Here is a 19,969-nt window from a genome sequence, read left to right as displayed (position 1 = left end):
CATGAGTTTATCACTCTCTCTGACTAAGTCAAGGTCATCAATTCAAGGACAAAGAATTTTTGAGGAAATATACCTGTCGCTTGGACTACCTTGTTATTTAAGGAAAAAGTACTAGGTCCTTTAGGGAATTAATTTTATGGAAATCAGCGTGATTCTGATCCACACAAAATGAGTTTTGCTCTAAATTGCTGTCCATGTACCTGTGGCTAAGGTGGACAAAACAGACGATCAAACCAATTGTATGCACTGTTGGATATGTGATAAGTACAATGTTAAAACAATTTGGTTAGACCAATACAAATAACCAGAACATGACTTTGGTATGACATGCCCGTCATTCAGACCACACAATTGTTATATGTGAGGTACCTTAAATGATTCAAAGTTAGAAACTTGGTCTTGGTGTTATTTTGCACATTTACACCTGAAAAACACTCCAGGACTCATCAATTAACCCTGTCCCATTTAGAAGCAAAGTAAAACTGGCTATGTAGTATGTGCAAACAGCATAAAACCGAAACAGCCTGCAAGTAACTCGCAGTCTGTTAAGATTTTATACTGTTTGCTGCTCATCAGTATCCAAGGGATGGAAATGAAGCCTTCAAAACTTGAATTTTGTAAGAAAGGTTTTTCATTTAACATACTTTCTAAGGGACTACAAATGTGTGAAACTACAAATCTAAGTGGTAAAGGGTTAAATGAATCGAAGTTAGAAACTTGGTAACGGTGTTATTTTGCACATTCACATGTGAAAAACACTCCAGGACTCATCAATTATTCTGAGTCTCATACATGGAGGCTTTCCTTGGGACTCGTAGTTTCAAATATGCGAGTCCTGGGACTCATTGAAGCAAAGTTCTCGATTAATCTCTGTTTTATGTTTGGGTTATTTCATTATGCTTTTCCAAAGAGAGACATCAATGTGTATTTACTATGTAAGGTTCAATTCTTTTGCCTTTAGACAATCTGCATGTGAACAAACTTCATGTAAACACTATTTAATGTTTTAACCCTTTGCATGCTGGGAAATTTGTCATCTGCTAAAATGTTGTCTGCTGAATTTCTAAAATTAGCATTTTCTTCGATTTTTTTCAAAGAATATTATCAGAATAGCAAACAGTTTGGATCCTGATGAGAAGCCACATTCTGTGGCGTCTCATCTGGATCCAAACTGTTTGCAAAGGCCTTCAAATTTCGGTTCCCGCACTGAAAGGGTTAAGTAACAGCAATGCTGTAGAACAGACAACACCAATAGACCACGTTAAGAAGGATGATGAAGAATAATCTTATTTTAAATTTAAGTTTGTGCAAAGTATTCAAAAGATTTATTATCATGTTTATCAGTCATCATAGAAAATAAAATCTGAATGTTTAACTGTGGCCAGTACATGTACAATGTTTATTTAACAATTTGCCAGCTTACTTCTTGACAGTATGTAATTTCTTGGCTATTTTTTGTAGCATTTCTGGTTCTATTCCAAGTTATTGTCTAAATGATAGCAAGGGATCAATATCTGGAAAAGTAATGGTAACTCTTATCTTTATGGGATTCTTGGTGATCTTCAGTATTTATCATATATTTCCATATAGTATTTGAGAGGATGTACTTTTTAGTGTGCATATGACTTGTGTGCCTGAAAGTAATTGATTATGTAGTTTTCTAATTAGTGGAGAAAATTACATTAATGATTGAATTCTGAAGATCAGATTAAAGTGGCAATCAAAAAGTTGTCTTTAAATATCATGCAAATTATGATATGCAAATATATCCATAAAATCCCTTGTATTCTCCTGTGTGAGTAGAATACATTTAAGTCGTAATTTGTTTACTTTCCTAAATGTGTTTCTTCTTTAAATTTTAAGAAAACAATATCTGATGTACCCAATCTAAATCAGTTTGTGTTTGCCCAAGCCAAAAATAAGGAATTGTAGCCATGGGTAAAAGCGATATTAACATTGCAAGTTGAACATCGAGCTATAGTGTATATGAGTATTGTTCTGGGAAAAAAGGGCTTAATGCATGTTCATAAAGTATCATCACAGATTAGCATGTGCAGTCTGAACAGGCTTATTAGGGGCAACTCTTTCTGCTTTGATTATATTTTTTTTAAAGGAAGTCTCTTCTTAGAAAAAAAATTAGTTTAGGCGAATAATGTTGATGTCCATTGTTAATCTACAATGACACTTTACGCACATGCATAAAGGCCAGTTTTACCAAGTGAGGCTTTAGTGTTTCGCCTCCACCCCCTAGGCTGAGGCCTCAAAGTTGGTGCCTATGGGTTTCACCACTGCAACAGAATTCCACCAGAAGCGGTCAGAGATTATCCAGGTGACGACCGGATCAAAGGAGTTGGATAAACTACTGCAGGGTAATTTAGTGTGAATGTTTTGGCTTGCTATTTTGCAGTTTGTATAATACTCATACTAAATTTTTGCTCAATATTTCATCAAAGTCAAAATGGGGCATAAATATTACTTAGATCTTAAATTCCTTGATTGGACCAGCCACAAATTCTACAAAAATTCATCTCCTACAAAAAATTATGATTCAACAGTACATAAGCACTCTACTTACATGTAGTTTCATCATACAGGGTTCCCTGTGTGCTTTAAAATGTTGAAGCCAAATTCAAAAGCTTGTTGCCAAACTGGGGCCACAAAAACATTGGGGATAATTTTATCATAATATGAACAAAAACTAAGCATTTTACAGCCTGTTAAAGGGAACATAAATAATCAAAATCAGCGAATATTTTGTAAAATAAAGTTAACCCACAAAAAAAGTGTTCCTTTTGGCAAAAGCCAATATTTCAAAATTTAAACGCTAGATGTGGTATGGTATTAAAGGAGATACAAAATGCTTGTTTTTACGTCCCCCGAAGGAGGGCATATAGTGATCGCACTGTCTGTCTGTCTGTCCGTCACACTTTGCGTTTAGGTTTCGAAAAGTGCTCATAACTTATATGTCGCTTCAGAGGTTACCTTCATATTTGGAATATATGTGTATATGGACTAGGCCTTTCCATACGCACAAAAATTTTGACCTTGAACTTAGGGTCGGCGTTTAGATTTCAAAATCTGCGTTTAGGTTTCGAAAAATGCTCATAACTTCTATCAAAGCGTTTTTCGGGGGCATATGTCATCCTAAGGAGACAACTCATGTTATTTGTTGTGCAACAATTTATTTCATGTCAGTTAATTTACCATCACCATATCTGAACATTTACGAGCGAACATGAGACTGGTTTAGGGCAGCAATGGAAGAACGTCCTATTCATGAGAACTACATCATGCTTCTGAAGCCAATCTCGCATTCACTCGTAAATGTTCGGATATCGTAGCCAGAAATGCACATGGAATAGACTATGACACAACAAAATAAAACGAGCTTTTTATATTCGTTTAATCTATGTTATCGGACCACATCTAGCATTGAAATGTTGGCTATTGCTTTAAGAAACATTGATTTTTTTGTGTGATAACTTTTCTTTTTTGTAACAAATTGTACGAAATATTCATTTATTTTTAGTGTTTATTGGCTTTTAATAAGTTTATCTAATAACAGCACATTTTTAGCTCATCTATTTTTTGAAAAAAAAATATGAGCTATTGTCATCACCTTGGCGTTGGCGTCGGCGTTGGCGTCGGCGTCCGGTTAAGTTTTGCGTTTAGGTCCACTTTTCTCAGAAAGTATCAATGCTATTGCATTCAAACTTGGTACACTTACTAACTATCATGAGGGGACTGGGCAGGCAAAGTTAGATAACTCTGGCATGTGTTTTGACAGAATTATGTGCCCTTTTAATACTTAGAAAATTGAAAATTTTGGTTAAGTTTTGCGTTTATGTCCACTTTTCTCAGAAAGTATCAATGCTATGGCATTCAAACTTGGTACACTTACTTACTATCATGAGGGGACTGGGCAGGCAAAGTTAGATAACTCTGGCGTGCATTTTGACAGAATTATGTGCCCTTTTTATGTCCCCCACTATAGTAGTGGGGGACATATTGTTTTTGCCCTGTCTGTTGGTCTGTTGGTTGGTTGGTTGGTTTGCGCCAACTTTAACATTTGCAATAACTTTTGCAATATTGAAGATAGCAACTTGATAGTTGGCATGCATATGTATCTCATGGAGCTGCACATTTTGAGTGGTGAAAGGTCAAGGTCATCCTTCAAGGTCAAAGGTCAAATATATGGGTCAAAATCGCTCATTTAATGTACACTTTTGCAGTATTTCAATATTCAAGATAGCAACTTGATATTTGGCATGCATGTGTATCTCATGGAGCTGCACATTTTGAGTGGTGAAAGGTCAAGGTCATCCTTCAAGGTCAGATGTCAAATATATGTGGCCAAAATCGCTCATTTTATGAGTACTTTTGCAATATTGAATATAGCAACTTGATATTTGGCATGCATGTGTATCTCATGGAGCTGCACATTTTGAGTGGTGAAAGGTCAAGGTCAACGTCATCCTTCAAGGTCAGAGGTCAAATATATGTGGCCCAAATCGCTTATTTTATGATAACTTTTGCAATATTGAAGATAGCAACTTGATATTTGGCATGCATGTGTATCTCATGGAGCTGCACATTTTGAGTGGTGAAAGGTCAAGGTCAAGGTCATCCTTCAAGGTCAAATATATGGGTCAAAATTGCTCATGTTATGTCACTTCTGCAATATTGAAGCTAGCAATTTTATCTTTGAAATGCATGTGTATCTCATGGAGCTGCACATTTTGAGTGGTGAAGGGTCAAGATCAAGGTCATCCTTCAAGGTCAAACATCATATAGGGGTCAAGGTCATCCTTCAGGGTCAAACATCATATAGGGGGACATTGTGTTTCACAAACACATCTTGTTATACTTAGAAAATTGAAAATTTGGTTAAGGTTTGTGTTTAGGTCCACTTTATTCCTACAGTATCAAAGCTATTGCTTTCATACTTGCAACACTTATTAACTATCATAAGGGGACTGTGCAGGCAAAGTAATGTAACTCTGACTGGCATTTTGACAGAATTATGTGCCCTTTTTATACTTAGAAAATTTAAAATTTGGTTAAGTTTTGTGTTTTGGTCCACTTTACCCCTAAAGTATCATAGATATTGCTTTCATACTTGGAACACTAACAAACTATCATAAGGGTACAGTAAAAGGACAAGTTGCATAACTCTGGTTGTCATTTTTACGGGATTATGGCCCTTTTTTGACTTAGTAACTTTGAATATATGGTTAAATTTTGTGTTTCGATCCACTTTACTTCTTAAGTATCAAGGCTATTGCTTTCAAACTTCAAATACTTTCATGCTATCATGAGGTTACTGTACCTGGCAAGTTGAATTTTACCTTGACCTTTGAATGACCTTGACTCTCAAGGTCAAATTATTAAATTTTGCTAAAATTGCCATAACTTCTTTATTTATGATTAGATTTGATTGATACTTTGACAAAACTACTCTTACCTGACATACCACAATAGACTCCACCCAAACCATCCCCTGTGCCCCCCCCTCCCCCCTCCCCCCTATTTTTTTTTTTTTTAAAGATCATCTCACAAATGACCACCACACCCTCACACTATACCCCCCCCCCCCCACCCCACCCCCCCCCCAATTTTTTTTTTGGAAACGGTTAAAAACACAAATATTTATTTTTATTATTTTATGTTTGAAATACCGTCCAACCATTGCACCCAAGAATCCCCCCACCCCCCCTCCCCCCACCCGAATCCACCCCCCCCCCTAAATTTTTTTTATATATATATTTTTTTTTTAAGATCATCTCACAAATTACCACCACACCCTCACACTATACCCCCACCCCCCCCCACCCCCCCCCACCCCACCCCCCCCCAATTTTTTTTTTTTTTTGAAACGGTTAAAAAACACAAATATATATTTTTTATTATTATGCCCCCCTTCGTAGAAGAGGGGGTATATTGCTTTGCTCATGTCGGTCTGTCGGTGGGTCGGTCTGTCAGTCGGTCTGTCGGTCGGTCCGTCCACCAGGTGGTTGTCAGACGATTACTCAAGAACGCTTGGGCCTAGGATCATGAAACTTCATAGTTACATTGATCATGACTTGCAGATGACCCCTATTGATTTTGAGGTCACTAGGTCAAAGGTCAAGGTCACGGTGACCAGAAATAGTAAAATGGTTTTTGAATGATAACTCAAGAACGCATACGCCTTGGATCATGAAACTTCATGGGTAGATTGATCATGACTTGCAGATGACCCCTATTGATTTTGAGGTCACTAGGTCAAAGGTCAAGGTCACGGTGACCCAAAATAGTAAAATGGTTTCCTGATGATAGCTCAAGAACGCATACGCCTAGGATCATGAAACTTCATAGGTAGATTGATCATGACTCGCAGATGACCCCTATTGATTTTGAGGTCACTAGGTCAAAGGTCAAGGTCACGGTGACCCGAAATACTCAAATGGTTTTTGGATGATAACTCAAGAACGCATACGCCTAGGATCATGAAACTTCATAGGTACATTGATCATGACTTGCAGATGACCCCTATTGATTTTGAGGTCACAAGGTCAAAGGTCAAGGTCACGGTGATCGGAAATAGTAAAATGATTTTCGGATGATAACTCAAGAACGGTTTTGCCTAGGATCATGACACTTCATAGGTACATTGATCGTGACTCGCAGATGACCCCTATTGATTTTCAGGTCACTAGGTCACAGTGACAAAAATCTTATTCACACAATGGCTGCCACTACAAAGGACAGCCCATATTTTTATGTTTAAAATACCCACCCACTTTAGTGGGGGACATATTGTTTTTGCCCTGTCTGTTGGTCTGTACATTGGTCTGTTGGTCTGTTTGCTCCAACTTTAACATTTGCAATAACTTTTTCAATATTCAAGATAGCAACTTGATATTTGGCATGCATGTGTATCTCATGGAGCTGCACATTTTGAGTGGTAAAAAGGTCAAGGTCATCCTTCAAAGTCAGAGGTCAAATATATGTGGCCAAAATCGCTCATTTTATTAATACTTTTGCAATATTGAAGATAGCAACTTGATATTTGGCATGCATGTGTATCTCATGGAGCTGCACATTTTGAGTGGTTAAAAGTCAAGGTCATCCTTCAAGGTAAGAGGTCAAATATATGTGGCCAAAATTGCTCATTTTATGAATACTTTGGCAATATTGAAGATACCAACTTGATATTTGGCATGCATGTGTATCTCATGGAGCCGCACATTTTAAGTGGTGAAAGCTCAAGGTCATCCTTCAAGGTCAGAGGTCAAGTATATGTGGCCAAAATCGCTCATTTTATGAATACTTTGGCAATACTGAAGATACCAACTTGATATTTGGCATGCATTTGTATCTCATGGAGCTTCACATTTTGAGTGGTGAAAGGTCAAGGTCATCCTTCAAGGTGAAAGGTCAACAAAAAAAATCAAATTGGCGCAAAAGGGGACATAGTGTTTCTGACAAACACATTTCTTGTTTTGCTTGTCATTGTTGTCAACCAAACAGCCTTTAATCAGCTTCAAATGAAGTGCAAAGGTGGTATATTTCAAGGCTGTCTTGTATGTGAAGCAATAAAACTGACATCCAATTAAGATAACTTGAAACAGAACCTACAATTATCATATCATCAAAGCATGCCACTTTGCGGCAGTCAGCAAGCACCATTGATTTCAGCAGTATTGCTTACATCGTGGAGATTAATTGCATCACCACTGCTTTTAAGCGGGAGATTAAAAAGCCTCTTATATCAATGTTAGGAAATATTACCCCGAAAAAGTGAATTTAATAAAAATCATTTTCATGAATTTTAAAGAAATATGTTAATTTGTAGCCATTGGCGACTATGACGATAGACAGCAGGAACCCTGATCAAATCATTACCCTAACCTCACCCAGTGGATCAAATTATATTTTAATAGACTTACATAGCAAACCCTGACCTCACCCAGTTGGTTAAATTCTTTATTATACCCCCACAATTTAAGTTTAGGGGGGTATATAGGAGTGAGCTTGCCTGTCAGTCGGTCAGTCCGTATTAAGTGTCCGCTCTTTAATTCAAGTTGTTTTCATTCGATCTTCACCAAACTTGGTCAGATGTTGTATCTAGATGACGTCTAGGTCAAGTTCGAATATGATTCATGCTGGGTCAAAAACGAGGTCACAGGGTCACTTTGTTTTGAACATTGAGCATGGTTTCCGCTTTCTAATTCAAGTAGTTTTCATCCGAGCTTCACCAAACTTGGTCAGAAGTTGTATCTAGATGATGTCTATGCCAAGTTCGAACATGGGTCATGGCAGGTAAAAAACTAGGTCACAGGGTCACTTAGTGCATTTTAAACATTGAGCATGGTGTCCAGTCTCTAATTCAAGTATTTTTCATCCCATCTTCACCAAACTTGGTCAGAAGTTGTATCTAGATGATGTCTAGGTCAAGTTTTAATATGGGTCATGCCAGGTCAAAAACTAGGTCACGGGGTCACTTAGTGTGTTTTTAACATTGAGCATGGTGTCCGCTGTTTTTTGTGAAGACAACATGCTATTCTGTGTCAATGCGGCATGTGAGAGTATTTGTCACTTCTGTGACAAAGCTCTAGTTATAGACAAACATAGCAAACCCTGACCTCACCCAGTGCGTTTAAGTCTTTATTATAGACTTACATAGCAAAAAATCTTCCTCTGAAAACACGGCGCCAAAAGTTTAATATTTGGTATGGAACATTGTATTGTGGTTCTTAACAAACTTTGTTCACAAAAATGCCCCTGACGTCAAAACTGGCTACATATTGCAACATGCTGTGTTGGAGGGTATTCGTTACCATTGTGACAAGTCCTTTTGGACTGGGACTTATTGGTCTAAAATTTGAAAGTTCATAAACCCATAGTAGCTAATTTTAGATTATTTTTTGTGCTATTATTATTTATGAGTGAAATGTTTTGTTCTAAGCGTAGAAATATGTTATTTCGAGAAGGTTATTTTAAGGAAATTACATTTTTATTAAGATCCATTTGCATCTAATATTTCTTATTCTGATAAAACTTCTTGCATGTGTGTCATTGCACTGTTATCAGTAGTTCAATTTATGTTGTTTAACTAAAAATGACTTGTATGGTCTTTTGTCTGTATTTTACGTTTATAATATGTAAACCAGATAACTCTCATCCAAAGTTACTTCATTATCTCATCCAGGAGGAATAGAGACAGGATCCATTACAGAGATATTTGGCGAGTTCCGTACAGGGAAGACACAGATTTGTCACACTCTGGCAGTCACCTGTCAGGTAAACACACTCTAAAATTACATGTACCTGGCTCCTGGAAATCAATGCTTATTGCATGGATGTAAAGTGTGGGCTGCTACGGCTAATCTTTGACTTCACTCTCCGCTTTCGTTTTAAAAAAGTTTCTTCTATTCTAAACAAAAATTAAGTCTAGGCCGAAAGTGTCATCCCTAATTAGCATATTCAGACTGGGCAGGCTATTTGAAACGACACTTTACGCACATGCATTAAGACCAGTTTTCCCAGAATGAGACTTGTGTTATAACAAGTTGGCTAGGTCACTAAACCCTTTTCCACTTAGATATGTGTCTTGTTCTGTGAAAGCTGGGCATAATGCATGAGCATAAAGTGTCGTCCCAGATTAGCCTGTGCAGTCCGCACAGGCTAATCAGGGACAACACTTTCCGCCTAAACTAGATTTCGGCAAGGAGGGACTTCATTGAAACTAAAAATACCATAAAAGCGGAAAGTGTCGTCCCTGATTAGCCTGTGCGGACTGCACAGGCTAATCTGGGACGACACTTTATGCTCATGCATTATGCAGTATCTAAGGGTTGGAAATGAAGCCTTTAAAACTTGATTCCAGTATGAAAGGTCTTTAATTAAATTTAACTTTCTAAGGGACTACAATGCGTAAAAATACATATGTGTCTTGTTCTGAGAAAACTGGGCTTAATTCATGTGCGTAAAGTGTCGTCCCAGATTAGCCTGTGCAGTCCGCACAGGCTAATCAGGGACGACACTTTCCGCCTAAACTTGATTTTCGGTAAGAAGGGGCTTTCTTGAAACTAAAAATACCATAAAAGCGGAAAGTGTCGTCCCTGATTAGCCTGTGCGGACTGCACAGGCTAATCTGGGACGACACTTTACGCACATGAATTAAGCCCAGTTTTCTCAGAACAAGACACATAGCATAGTAAGTATCCTATGGAATGGTTTTAATGTTGCATGGGTGTGATTTTTCCGCGGATCGGGTTGTCCCGGGGGTCACTTCTGAGATTAGCGTAAATTCATTTTAAAAAATGTGGGGGAGAGGGGGTTCCACCGATTCCGCGGACGTATTTTATAAGTGGCCCGAAATATCCGCGGCCGGGGAAATCTCTCCCCATTTTACACTGGTAGATTCTGCCTAAGCATTTTTAAAACGAGGGATATGATTGGCTGTCGTTTCCCAATCTTCCAATTAAAATCGGTTTCTTAAAATGTGTTTGGTATTTCTAAGCTGATCCGTTTGCAAATGGTGCCGTTGTGAAGCGAAAATTAAGATTATTGAAATGACAAATAGCAATCGAATTAACGACTGACATCATATAGTTTGATAGGAATAATGAAATGTGTTTGTCAACGAAAAAGACTACGTTTTAGATACAAGCAACACAGATTTTGTTTAGAAATGTGCACAGTGAATTTGTGTCACAGAAACCAGTGTTTGCAAATTGGAGTTCAGTCTACTCGCGAAGTAAAACAATTTAGAAAAGTATCGTTCGAACATGGAAATAGACAAACATGATTTGATTTATATGTTAGTGGATCTGTGTATAATCAGATTCATATTCATATTCTGCTTTATTATGTTTGTCACGCTGTTCAGTTAACTAAAATAGCATTGAACTGAAGATGTGAAATTCAAGATATTGAAAGGTAAACAAATTAAATATATTAATTTAACTCTGTTTAATACATCATTAACACAAGAACAACAATCAAGTGTGTTTGTTTATATTTAGTGCATTTACTGTAATTCAATACATTGGAAAACTGCTTCTATTGATCACAATAAATACTGTTTATTTTGCATCCTCAGTATGTAAAATTTGAAGTTCAAGAAGTTGTTTATTTTAATGTCTGTTTTAAGGTTTGTCATTGCGTTATTCGCGCCATTCGCATAGACAAAATCAGTCAATAGAATTTTCCTCCCCTCTGACTTTGCCTCAATCACACCACTGTGTTGGTAACACATAATTAATTTTGTAATGCCTTGACTTTGTTTAGGTTATGTCTGTGTCCAAAAAGTAGCACATTTTGCCAAATAAATGTCAGTGTAACTTCCAAAAGCTCTATCACATCAACATAATATGTTAATATGATAGAGCTTTTGGAAGTTACACTGACATTTATGGTCTCACACAATTTGATAATGGTATATTAATTGCTTATATTTGTATAATCACAGAAATGTCAGTTGATTCTACGGAGATTATATGACTTTAGCCATTGTCTATCTGATTCCCATAAATTGTGTAAATTTAGACCCAGGGGTACGCTTGATTTGGAAATTGAGGCACATGAATACAGCTGTGCTTAATAAGCCTAACATGAACTACTCACTTGGCAATCTGCCCTACCTTAATACAAAAACCACCCTATTATGATTGCTCTCATAATGTCTGTTCAGTGGGCTTGTATCATGGGGTTTATGTGTAGCAGTTACTAGATACGGAATGACTAAACACAAGGGATAGTTGCTTTTTATGCCCCCGGATCGATAGATCGTGGGTATATTGTTTTTGTCCTGTCTGTCTGTCTGTCTGTCTGTCTGTCTGTCTGTCTGTCTGTCTGTCTGTCTGTCTGTCTGTCTGTCTGTCTGTCATTGTGTCCCAAAACTTTAACCTTGGTTAAAGTTTGATAACTTTTGATATATTGAACATAGCAATTTGATATTTACCATGCATGTGTATCTCATGGAGCTGCTCATTTTGAGTGGTGAAAAGTCAAGGTTAAGGTCATCCTTCAAGGTCAAAGGTCAAATATCATTGTATTTTTCTTTCCTAAAACTTTAACCTTCGTTAAAGTTTTATCATTACTTTTAATATTGAACACATCAACTTCATATTTGTCATTTATGTGTATCTCTCGGAGCTGCTCATTTTGAGTGGTGAAAGGTCAAGGTCATCCTTCAAGTGGTTGTTCTAGTGATTACAATGTATGATGGACAACAGCTTTAAATTCTAGTCAGACTCAAAGGAAAATAGGTATTTTTATAGGGATTGGATGCATGTAATAGGCTATTTTATAAGATTTGTTTACAATATTGAGTGTTGAAAAAGTCTAGGGACAAAAAGGCCTCACATCAAAATGCAAAATTTACGAAGATTATCAGGGGAAACAGTATGATTGAAAAGAATCTTGTTTAATTCACATGTTTAACTCGCAGATTGCAACAAGTCTCTGCTCATGTGCATTCTTGGTTCCGAAGTAAACTGTGATGTTTCCATAATCCCGTTTAAAAGTTTACAGTTTCGCTTCATATTGATTGTTTTAATATGGCACAGTTATGTCGGACCAATTAAATTGACGTTTTCGAAAAAAAAAAAAAGAGAGAGCACTCTTAAAAGTTAGTGACGCGTTAGTGTTCTTAATGACAAAAAGGCTTGAAATTCACGAAAAAAGCGATTCTAATGGGGTGTTTATGTTCTTTTGGCAAGTATTAGACTTTTCGGTATTTAATCATAATTTTTTTGGCCTGTCACAAGGACCGGCGATATTAGAAACTTCGCCGTACCATAAAGAATTTTGCCGGACAAGACCGGCGGTCCGGCCTTTTCAGGAAGCCTGCTTTTTATTCCAAACAAAAAGTCCACTGATTAGGATAATACTAAATTTGATATAACTCTTTATAATCATTCAAATTAAAAGAACAAAATCATATAATACTTTGTTAGATGTACTGTGAAACCATTATTATTCGTCCGACATTAATTTTCGCCTTTTTCGTCCTTCGACCGATGGACGAATTCAAGATCCTAACGAACAATCATGTCCCATATTTGAAGCAAATAAGACTGAATTACCGTAGGCATGAGGCATTTAAATCCAGCGTTATCCAAGCATATACACAGGGCTCGAAATTAACACTCGCAAAATGCGAGAAAAAAAGATTGCAAGGTAAGTTTGAGCCACTAGTATTTTTTGCAAATAAAGAAATAGTGAAAAAAAAACGAGTTATATTGCTTTATGCGTTCGACGGCGCGAACGCTAAACCGTAGGTCAATTTTTTGAACTTCCGAATACCCATATGCGGAAGCGCGCACCTTGTTTGTTGACTGGTATACTTATAATACAGATACACAGATGGTATTGATACAAAGAACATGAAACAGTCGACTATTCACACTCAAGTTAAATCCGGTTTTGACACAAAGGGGTGTTCATTATACAGTGTACTGACAACTGACATTTCCTGTAAAACGCGAATGCAATAAGGCTGTATCGAATGCGTCGACTTCGTTTAGGTATAATAGTGTTGATTAGAGTTAATTGTTAACAACTTTATTACCCATTGTGTGTATTGTGTTTTTCAGGGGTGTTGCAGATTATGCAGCCTACACGCGGCGAATCCGGATTATAGACAATACTATTAAACGCAATTAAAATATGACGATGTGTGATCAACACCTGACTGACATTAGCAGTGACATTTCAGACAAATTACTGTACTTAAAATGATCAAATATTTACGATGCAAAACGCTTGAAACTTTAATAAAATATGACCAAAATAATTTGCTTACGCTAATTATAACCCATAATGTTCGCACCTTCTCTAATTGGCGCCGATAAAGGTAAGATTGTTATCAGTTTGACCGTGATAGTAATGGAAAAAGACTAATTGGCGATTGGCTTCGTTGTTTAAAACACTCGTTAACGATTATCAAGTCCCACTTATGCGCTAATCATAACAAAGAGCATGTCAACGACATAAAATAATAAGGGACAGTTACTATCACCTAAAATAACAGACTTGTTAATTGGCATATGCCAAACAAGGCCCAACTCCTGCAAGTGACTACCAAGTGTCACCTCTGTTTCCCCAGCACGATTTTTTCGCAACCGCGTATTACATGTATTTCAAACAGATCGGACGTGTTTTTTTTCTAAACCAGAAATGGACGAATTTAAGAGCGGACGAAATAGTCATTTTTATGAAAAGGGCGAAATTTTGTGCCGACGAAAATAAATGGTTTCACAGTAATTGAATTAAAATTGAGATAAAATACGCATTAGACACTTGTTTCTAAAAAAAAAAAAAAAAAAAAAAAAATTTGTTTGAAAATTGGGAATTTTTTGCCACATTTTGAGAAAAAAGTATACTTTTTGGGATTGGGAACATAGCCGAATTTCGGCTATAAAATCGGGCCAAAAAAAACCCTGATCGGATTGAATCTGAAGCAATGATATGTGTTAGAATTTTTATCCTCTGTTGTAAGTCAATTTTGTAAGATTAAATGCGTGTTTCTTCACATTCTTCAATCCAGAGATAAGCCGTTTTTAAAATTTTCAATATAAAAACTTTTAGACTTGCATTGTTCCTTGTTACGAGTGTATGAAATTGTATATTTGCATATTTCATTGCACTATGTCAAAATCGCTAAATAATGCCAGGTTTTAACTAAGAATTTCCATAACAGGATTATTACAGTCTGGTACATGTAAAAACTTTGGGGGCTTTAATACAACTTTATTTATTACTGTGTTTATTGACAATATTAGCACAAATGTAAGGAAAAGGCATAAATGATTACAGTAAAATACAAAATATAGTTTATTATTGAGCCTTGTTTTTGGAAAATGGTGCTTAAAAGCCGGATCTCAACTGCTTGATTTTGCGGTGGTAAAATGTTAACCTGCATTAACTAGTGGGCTGGGCTTATCTGGCAGTGATTTGCAACTAATACGAGAGTCTTTACAGTTAGAAACACGTGTTTGAGCAGACAGCCATTTGGTATAGCATTGCATCTGTATTTAGATGTAAACTTGATTTGAGTCATTCGCTAGCTATTGACTGAGAGAAGTTCATAACCTTTCGAGTGGGCGGTGCTTAGCATTTACAGGGAAATTTGAATTTCAAGCAGACAACAAAAAACTTTTTCTGTAAGTCAATTACTATAATACTTTCAACCACCAAATTACACATACATATTGTGTGTATACTAAAGGATATGTATGCCAAATTTCATTGAAAAATATTAAATACAAACTTAAATATTATGAAAATAATCATTTTTGTTTTCTGCTGTTTACACACCAGTGTACAACTGACAAGTAGACATTTTGTGATGTGCGGCCCTTTTATACTGCTTCTCCGGTGCTTAATTTATATTTTTTAAGTGTCATTTTAGATGAGCATGTGCAGTCTGGCTACTGTCTGCACAGGCTGATCAGCGCGGTCCATACAGGCTAATCAGGGAATACACTATGCCTTAACTGTTTTTTTGCTAATAAGAGACTTCTAAAAAAAAAAAGATTCCATAAAAGTGGAAAGTGTAAATCCTGACGAGCCTGTGCAGATTGCATTGGCCAATCTGGGACAATACTTTATGCTTATTCATTAACTCTTTCAGTGCTGGAACCGAATTTTAAAGGCCTTTGCAAGCAGTTTGGATCCAGATGAGACGCCACAAAACATGGCGTCTCATCAGGATCTAAACTGTTTGCAATTCTGATAGTATTCTTTGAAAAAAATTAAAGAAAATGCTAATTTTATAAATTTAGCAGACGACATTTTAGCAGACGACAAATTACCCAGCATGCAAAGGGATAAGCCCCATTTTGACAGAGTCAGGCTCGTTTAATGACTGAAAGTCTGGCTAATGTGTTGTTATTGAAAGCTTTAACGTTTTGTAATAAAGGGATAAAAGCTTGTAATGAGAACAATATTGTTGTGCTGGAGTTATATTTCTTGTGTTGAAGTGTGAGAATTTATTGCTGACCATATTTGTAATTAAATCATTTAAAAGAAGGCTGCAATGGAATTTATTTGGTATCTGCTCTGTGATCAGGAGCTTTTGAATTTTATCTTCTTGTCTTAGGAAAAGACACAGGCTGCACTAGAATAACCTTACAATCAAAAATGTTTTCCTTAGCTTAGGTTTTAAACTGGGGAAAAGTTGTCTAATCCAAGAACAATAACACTTGTTTTGTTAACAAGGATCTGAATGCTCAAGTTTTTACATAATTTCGAGAAAAGTATCTGTGAATGAAATTTAGCGTAATAGCATGACAAATTCCTGTTAACAACCCTGCAATTGTTATCTTATTGTCTGTCTGTACGCAGTTGCCGATAGACATGGGCGGTGGGGAAGGAAAATGCCTCTACATCGACACAGAAGGCACATTTAGGCCTGAACGTTTGCTAGCTGTGTCAGAGAGGTAAGATTTGTGTTGCACCTTTGTGCTTTACCTTATACCGAGTAGTTGAAACAAGGAAGCACAGTATGGCAATGACTTGCCAGGCCCTTGTCAGATAGGTGAGCAGCATTTTTGCTCTATGTAAAATTGGTTCTGGAACCAGTTCCATTCCCAATGAGACTATTTTTCCCAAATTTAAGGTAAATAATTCCTAATACAATGGACAAAAAAAAGTTGAGTATGCAGATTTTGCCCCAACAATCGAGTGAAGCTCAATTAAGTATTTCTTAACCAACAGGGGAAGTAACCAAGCACGTTTTTGATGACTGTATTGATTGGTATCAGTTGTCAGGATACTTTAACGTGTTCAAGAAAGGGAACCGGAAAAGGCTAGTTACTTGCAGGCTGTTCTGGTTTTATTCTGGAAGCATGTAGCCATTTTCACTGTACTTCTAAGCATGAAAGGGTTCATTGTATATTATGACTGCAGGTATGGCCTCTCTGGCAGTGATGTGTTGGACAATGTGGCCTATGCGAGGGCGTACAACAGCGACCACCAATCACAGCTTCTCATCCAGGCAGCGGCCATGATGGCTGAATCACGGTGTGTGATTGTGGTGGTGAAACTGGTCTGAATGCATGTGCACAAACTGTTGTCCCAGATTACCCTGCGCAAGCCACACTGCTTAATCAGGGACAAAACTGACCGCTTTCATGGAATTTTGTATAAGGAGGTCTTATCTAAACTAAAACTAGATAGCTGAAAGTTGTCAGAGTTTCATAATCAATTCAGTCTTTTTTATGCCCCCGGATTGAATGATCAGGGGTATATTGTTTTTGGACTGTCTGTCTGTCTGTCATTGTATGTGTGTGTCTGTCCCAAAACTTTAAGGTTGGTCATAACTTTTGCAATATTAAAGATAGCAACTTGATGCATGTGTATCATGGAGCTGCACATTTTGAGTGGTAAAAGGTCAAGGTCATCCTTAAAGGTCAAAGGTCATTTTTTTCTAAAATAGCTGCCGTGCAGCTTCAAAGCGCAGTAGGGGGCATTGTGTTTCACAAACACAGCTCTTGTTAATTATTGGAACTTTTTGTGAAAATAAAGTCATAGAGATAATATTTTGATTACTGGTCGTGTACTTAATTCCGGCCACTTTTGGGGCTATTTTTTAAAAATCCTTTGTTTAAGGCAACTGGTCGAAACTAAACTTCACATATATTATCCTGGGTTCAAAACTTACCTAACATGAAAATTTTGATAGAATTGGATCAGTGTATGTTACTTTTATGAACAGAAATAAATGACATATCAACTATCAATGTTTGTTGGTCAATTGTATGTAAAAACTCGGCCACTTCTTAGTTTATTCTACAGGTATAATTACAAGACAATTTCTTTAGAAATATGCCCTCATTATAAGAGTATTAATCAAGGTTTACACAAACAAAATTTCTTCGACTTGAAACTTAAAATATTTGCGGCATTTTTAGCTCATCTATTTTTTGAAAAAAAATTATGAGCTATTGTCATCACCTTGGCGTCGGCGTTGGCGTTGGCGTTGGCGTTGGCGTTGGCGTTGGCGTCGGCGTCCGGTTAAGTTTTGCGTTTAGGTCCACTTTTCTCAGAAAGTATCAATGCTATTGCATTCAAACTTGGTACACTTACTTACTATCATGAGGGGACTAGGCAGGCAAAGTTAGATAACTCTGGCGTGCATTTTGACAGAATTATGTGCCCTTTTTGTACTTAAAAAATTGCAAATTTTGGTTAAGTTTTGCGTTTAGTTCCACTTTTCTCAGTAAGTATCAATGCTATTGCATTCAAACTTGGTACACTTACTTACTATCATGAGGGGACTGGGCAGGCAAAGTTAGATAACTCTGGCATGCATTTTGACAGAATTATGTGCCCTTTTTATACTTAGAAAATTGACAATTTTGGTTAAGTTTTGTGTTTAGGTCCATTTTATTCCTTAAGCATCAAAGCTATTGCTTTCATACTTGCAACACTTACTAACTATCATAAGGGGACTGTGCAGGCAAAGTAATGTAACTCTGACTGGCATTTTGACAGAATTATGTGCCCTTTTTATACTTAGAAAATTGAAAATTTGATTAAGTTTTGTGTTTAGGTCCACTTTATTCCTACAGTATCAAAGCTATTGCTTTCATACTTGCAAGATTTATGAACTATCATAAGGGGACGGTGCAGGCAAAGTTATGTAACTCTGACTGGCATTTGGACGGAATTATGGGCCCTTTATACTTAGAAAATTGAAAATTTGGTTAAGATTTATGTTTTGGTCACTTTACCCCTAAAGTATCATAGATATTGCTTTCATACTTGGAACACTCACAAACTATCATAAGGGTACAGTAAAAGGACAAGTTGCATAACTCTGGTTGTCATTGTTACGGAATTATGGCCCTTTTTTGACTTAGTAACTTTTAATATATGGTTAAATTTTGTGTTTCGATCCACTCGAAGTATCAAGGCTATTGCTTTCAAACTTCAAATACTTACATGCTATCATGAGGTTACTGTACCTGGCAACTTGAATTTTACTTTGACCTTTGAATGACCTTGACTCTCAAGGTCAAATTATTAAATTTTGCTAAAATTGCCATAACTTCTTTATTTATGATTAGATTTGATTGATACTTTGATGAAACTACTCTTACCTGACATACCACAATAGACTTCACCCAAACCATCCCCCGTGCCCTCCCCCCCCTCCCCCCCCTCCCCCCCCCCCCCCTAATTTTTTTTTTTTTTTTTTTTTTTTTATAAGATCATCTCACAAATGACCACCACACCCTCACACTATACCCCCACCCCCACCCCCCCCACCCCCCCCCCAAATTTTTTTTTTGATTTTTTTTTTTTTTTTTTTTTTTTTTTTTAAGATCATCTCACAAATTATCACCACACCCTCACACTATACCCCCCCCCCCCCCCCGATTTTTTTTTTTTTTTTTTTTTTTTTTTCGCTTTTTTGGAAGATAATGTAATAAATGTCCACAACCCCACACTATACACCCCTCTTCACTCCACTCCTCCCTCCTTTGTGATTGAAAATGAGAGTCCCTTCACCTTTAAAAAGAAAATAGATGAGCGGTCTGCACCCGCAAGGCGGTGCTCTTGTTCCTTATATGGCTATAGTAAAACCTTGTTAACTCTCTAGAGGCCACATTTATTTTCCGATCTTCACGAAACTTGCTCAGATGGTTTGTCCCAATGATATCGTGGATGAGTTCAAAAATGGTAACCTTGGCTTGAAAAACATGGCTGCCAAGGGGCGGGGCATTTTTCCTTATATGGCTATATATAGCTATAGTAAAATCTTGTTAACTTTCTAGTTTGCTCATGAAATTTGGTCAGAACATTGGTTTCATGAGTAGTAAAGTTTGTTTTTATGTCAATATTATGTGACATTAACTGTGTTATGTAATTTTTCATAACACAGAATTTTCATAGTTAATTAACATAACTATTTTAGTCATTAACACTTATGATAAGCCTTTCAACTAAGAGATAACTGAAAGAAAGACAA

The 19,969-nt window shown here is 36.8% G+C and overlaps 1 protein-coding gene across 1 annotated transcript in view; it reads left to right on the top strand.

Moving 5' to 3' along the window:
• The window catches only part of LOC127857615 (DNA repair protein RAD51 homolog 1), a 67,667-nt gene that overhangs the window by 36,481 nt on the left and 11,217 nt on the right, over nucleotides 1-19,969 (top strand). Inside the window, exons 4-7 of the mRNA XM_052394097.1 lie at nucleotides 2,252-2,369; nucleotides 9,194-9,285; nucleotides 16,339-16,433; nucleotides 16,903-17,016. Of these exons, the coding sequence (XP_052250057.1) occupies nucleotides 2,252-2,369; nucleotides 9,194-9,285; nucleotides 16,339-16,433; nucleotides 16,903-17,016 (419 nt within the window). The remainder of the gene's footprint in view (nucleotides 1-2,251; nucleotides 2,370-9,193; nucleotides 9,286-16,338; nucleotides 16,434-16,902; nucleotides 17,017-19,969) is intronic.

This window comes from Dreissena polymorpha, chromosome 14 (assembly GCF_020536995.1).
Source record: "Dreissena polymorpha isolate Duluth1 chromosome 14, UMN_Dpol_1.0, whole genome shotgun sequence".
Taxonomy (NCBI): Eukaryota; Metazoa; Mollusca; class Bivalvia; order Myida; family Dreissenidae; genus Dreissena; species Dreissena polymorpha.
The sequence above is the reverse complement of the archived record's forward strand: the minus strand, read 5'-3'. Positions and strand labels throughout refer to the sequence as shown.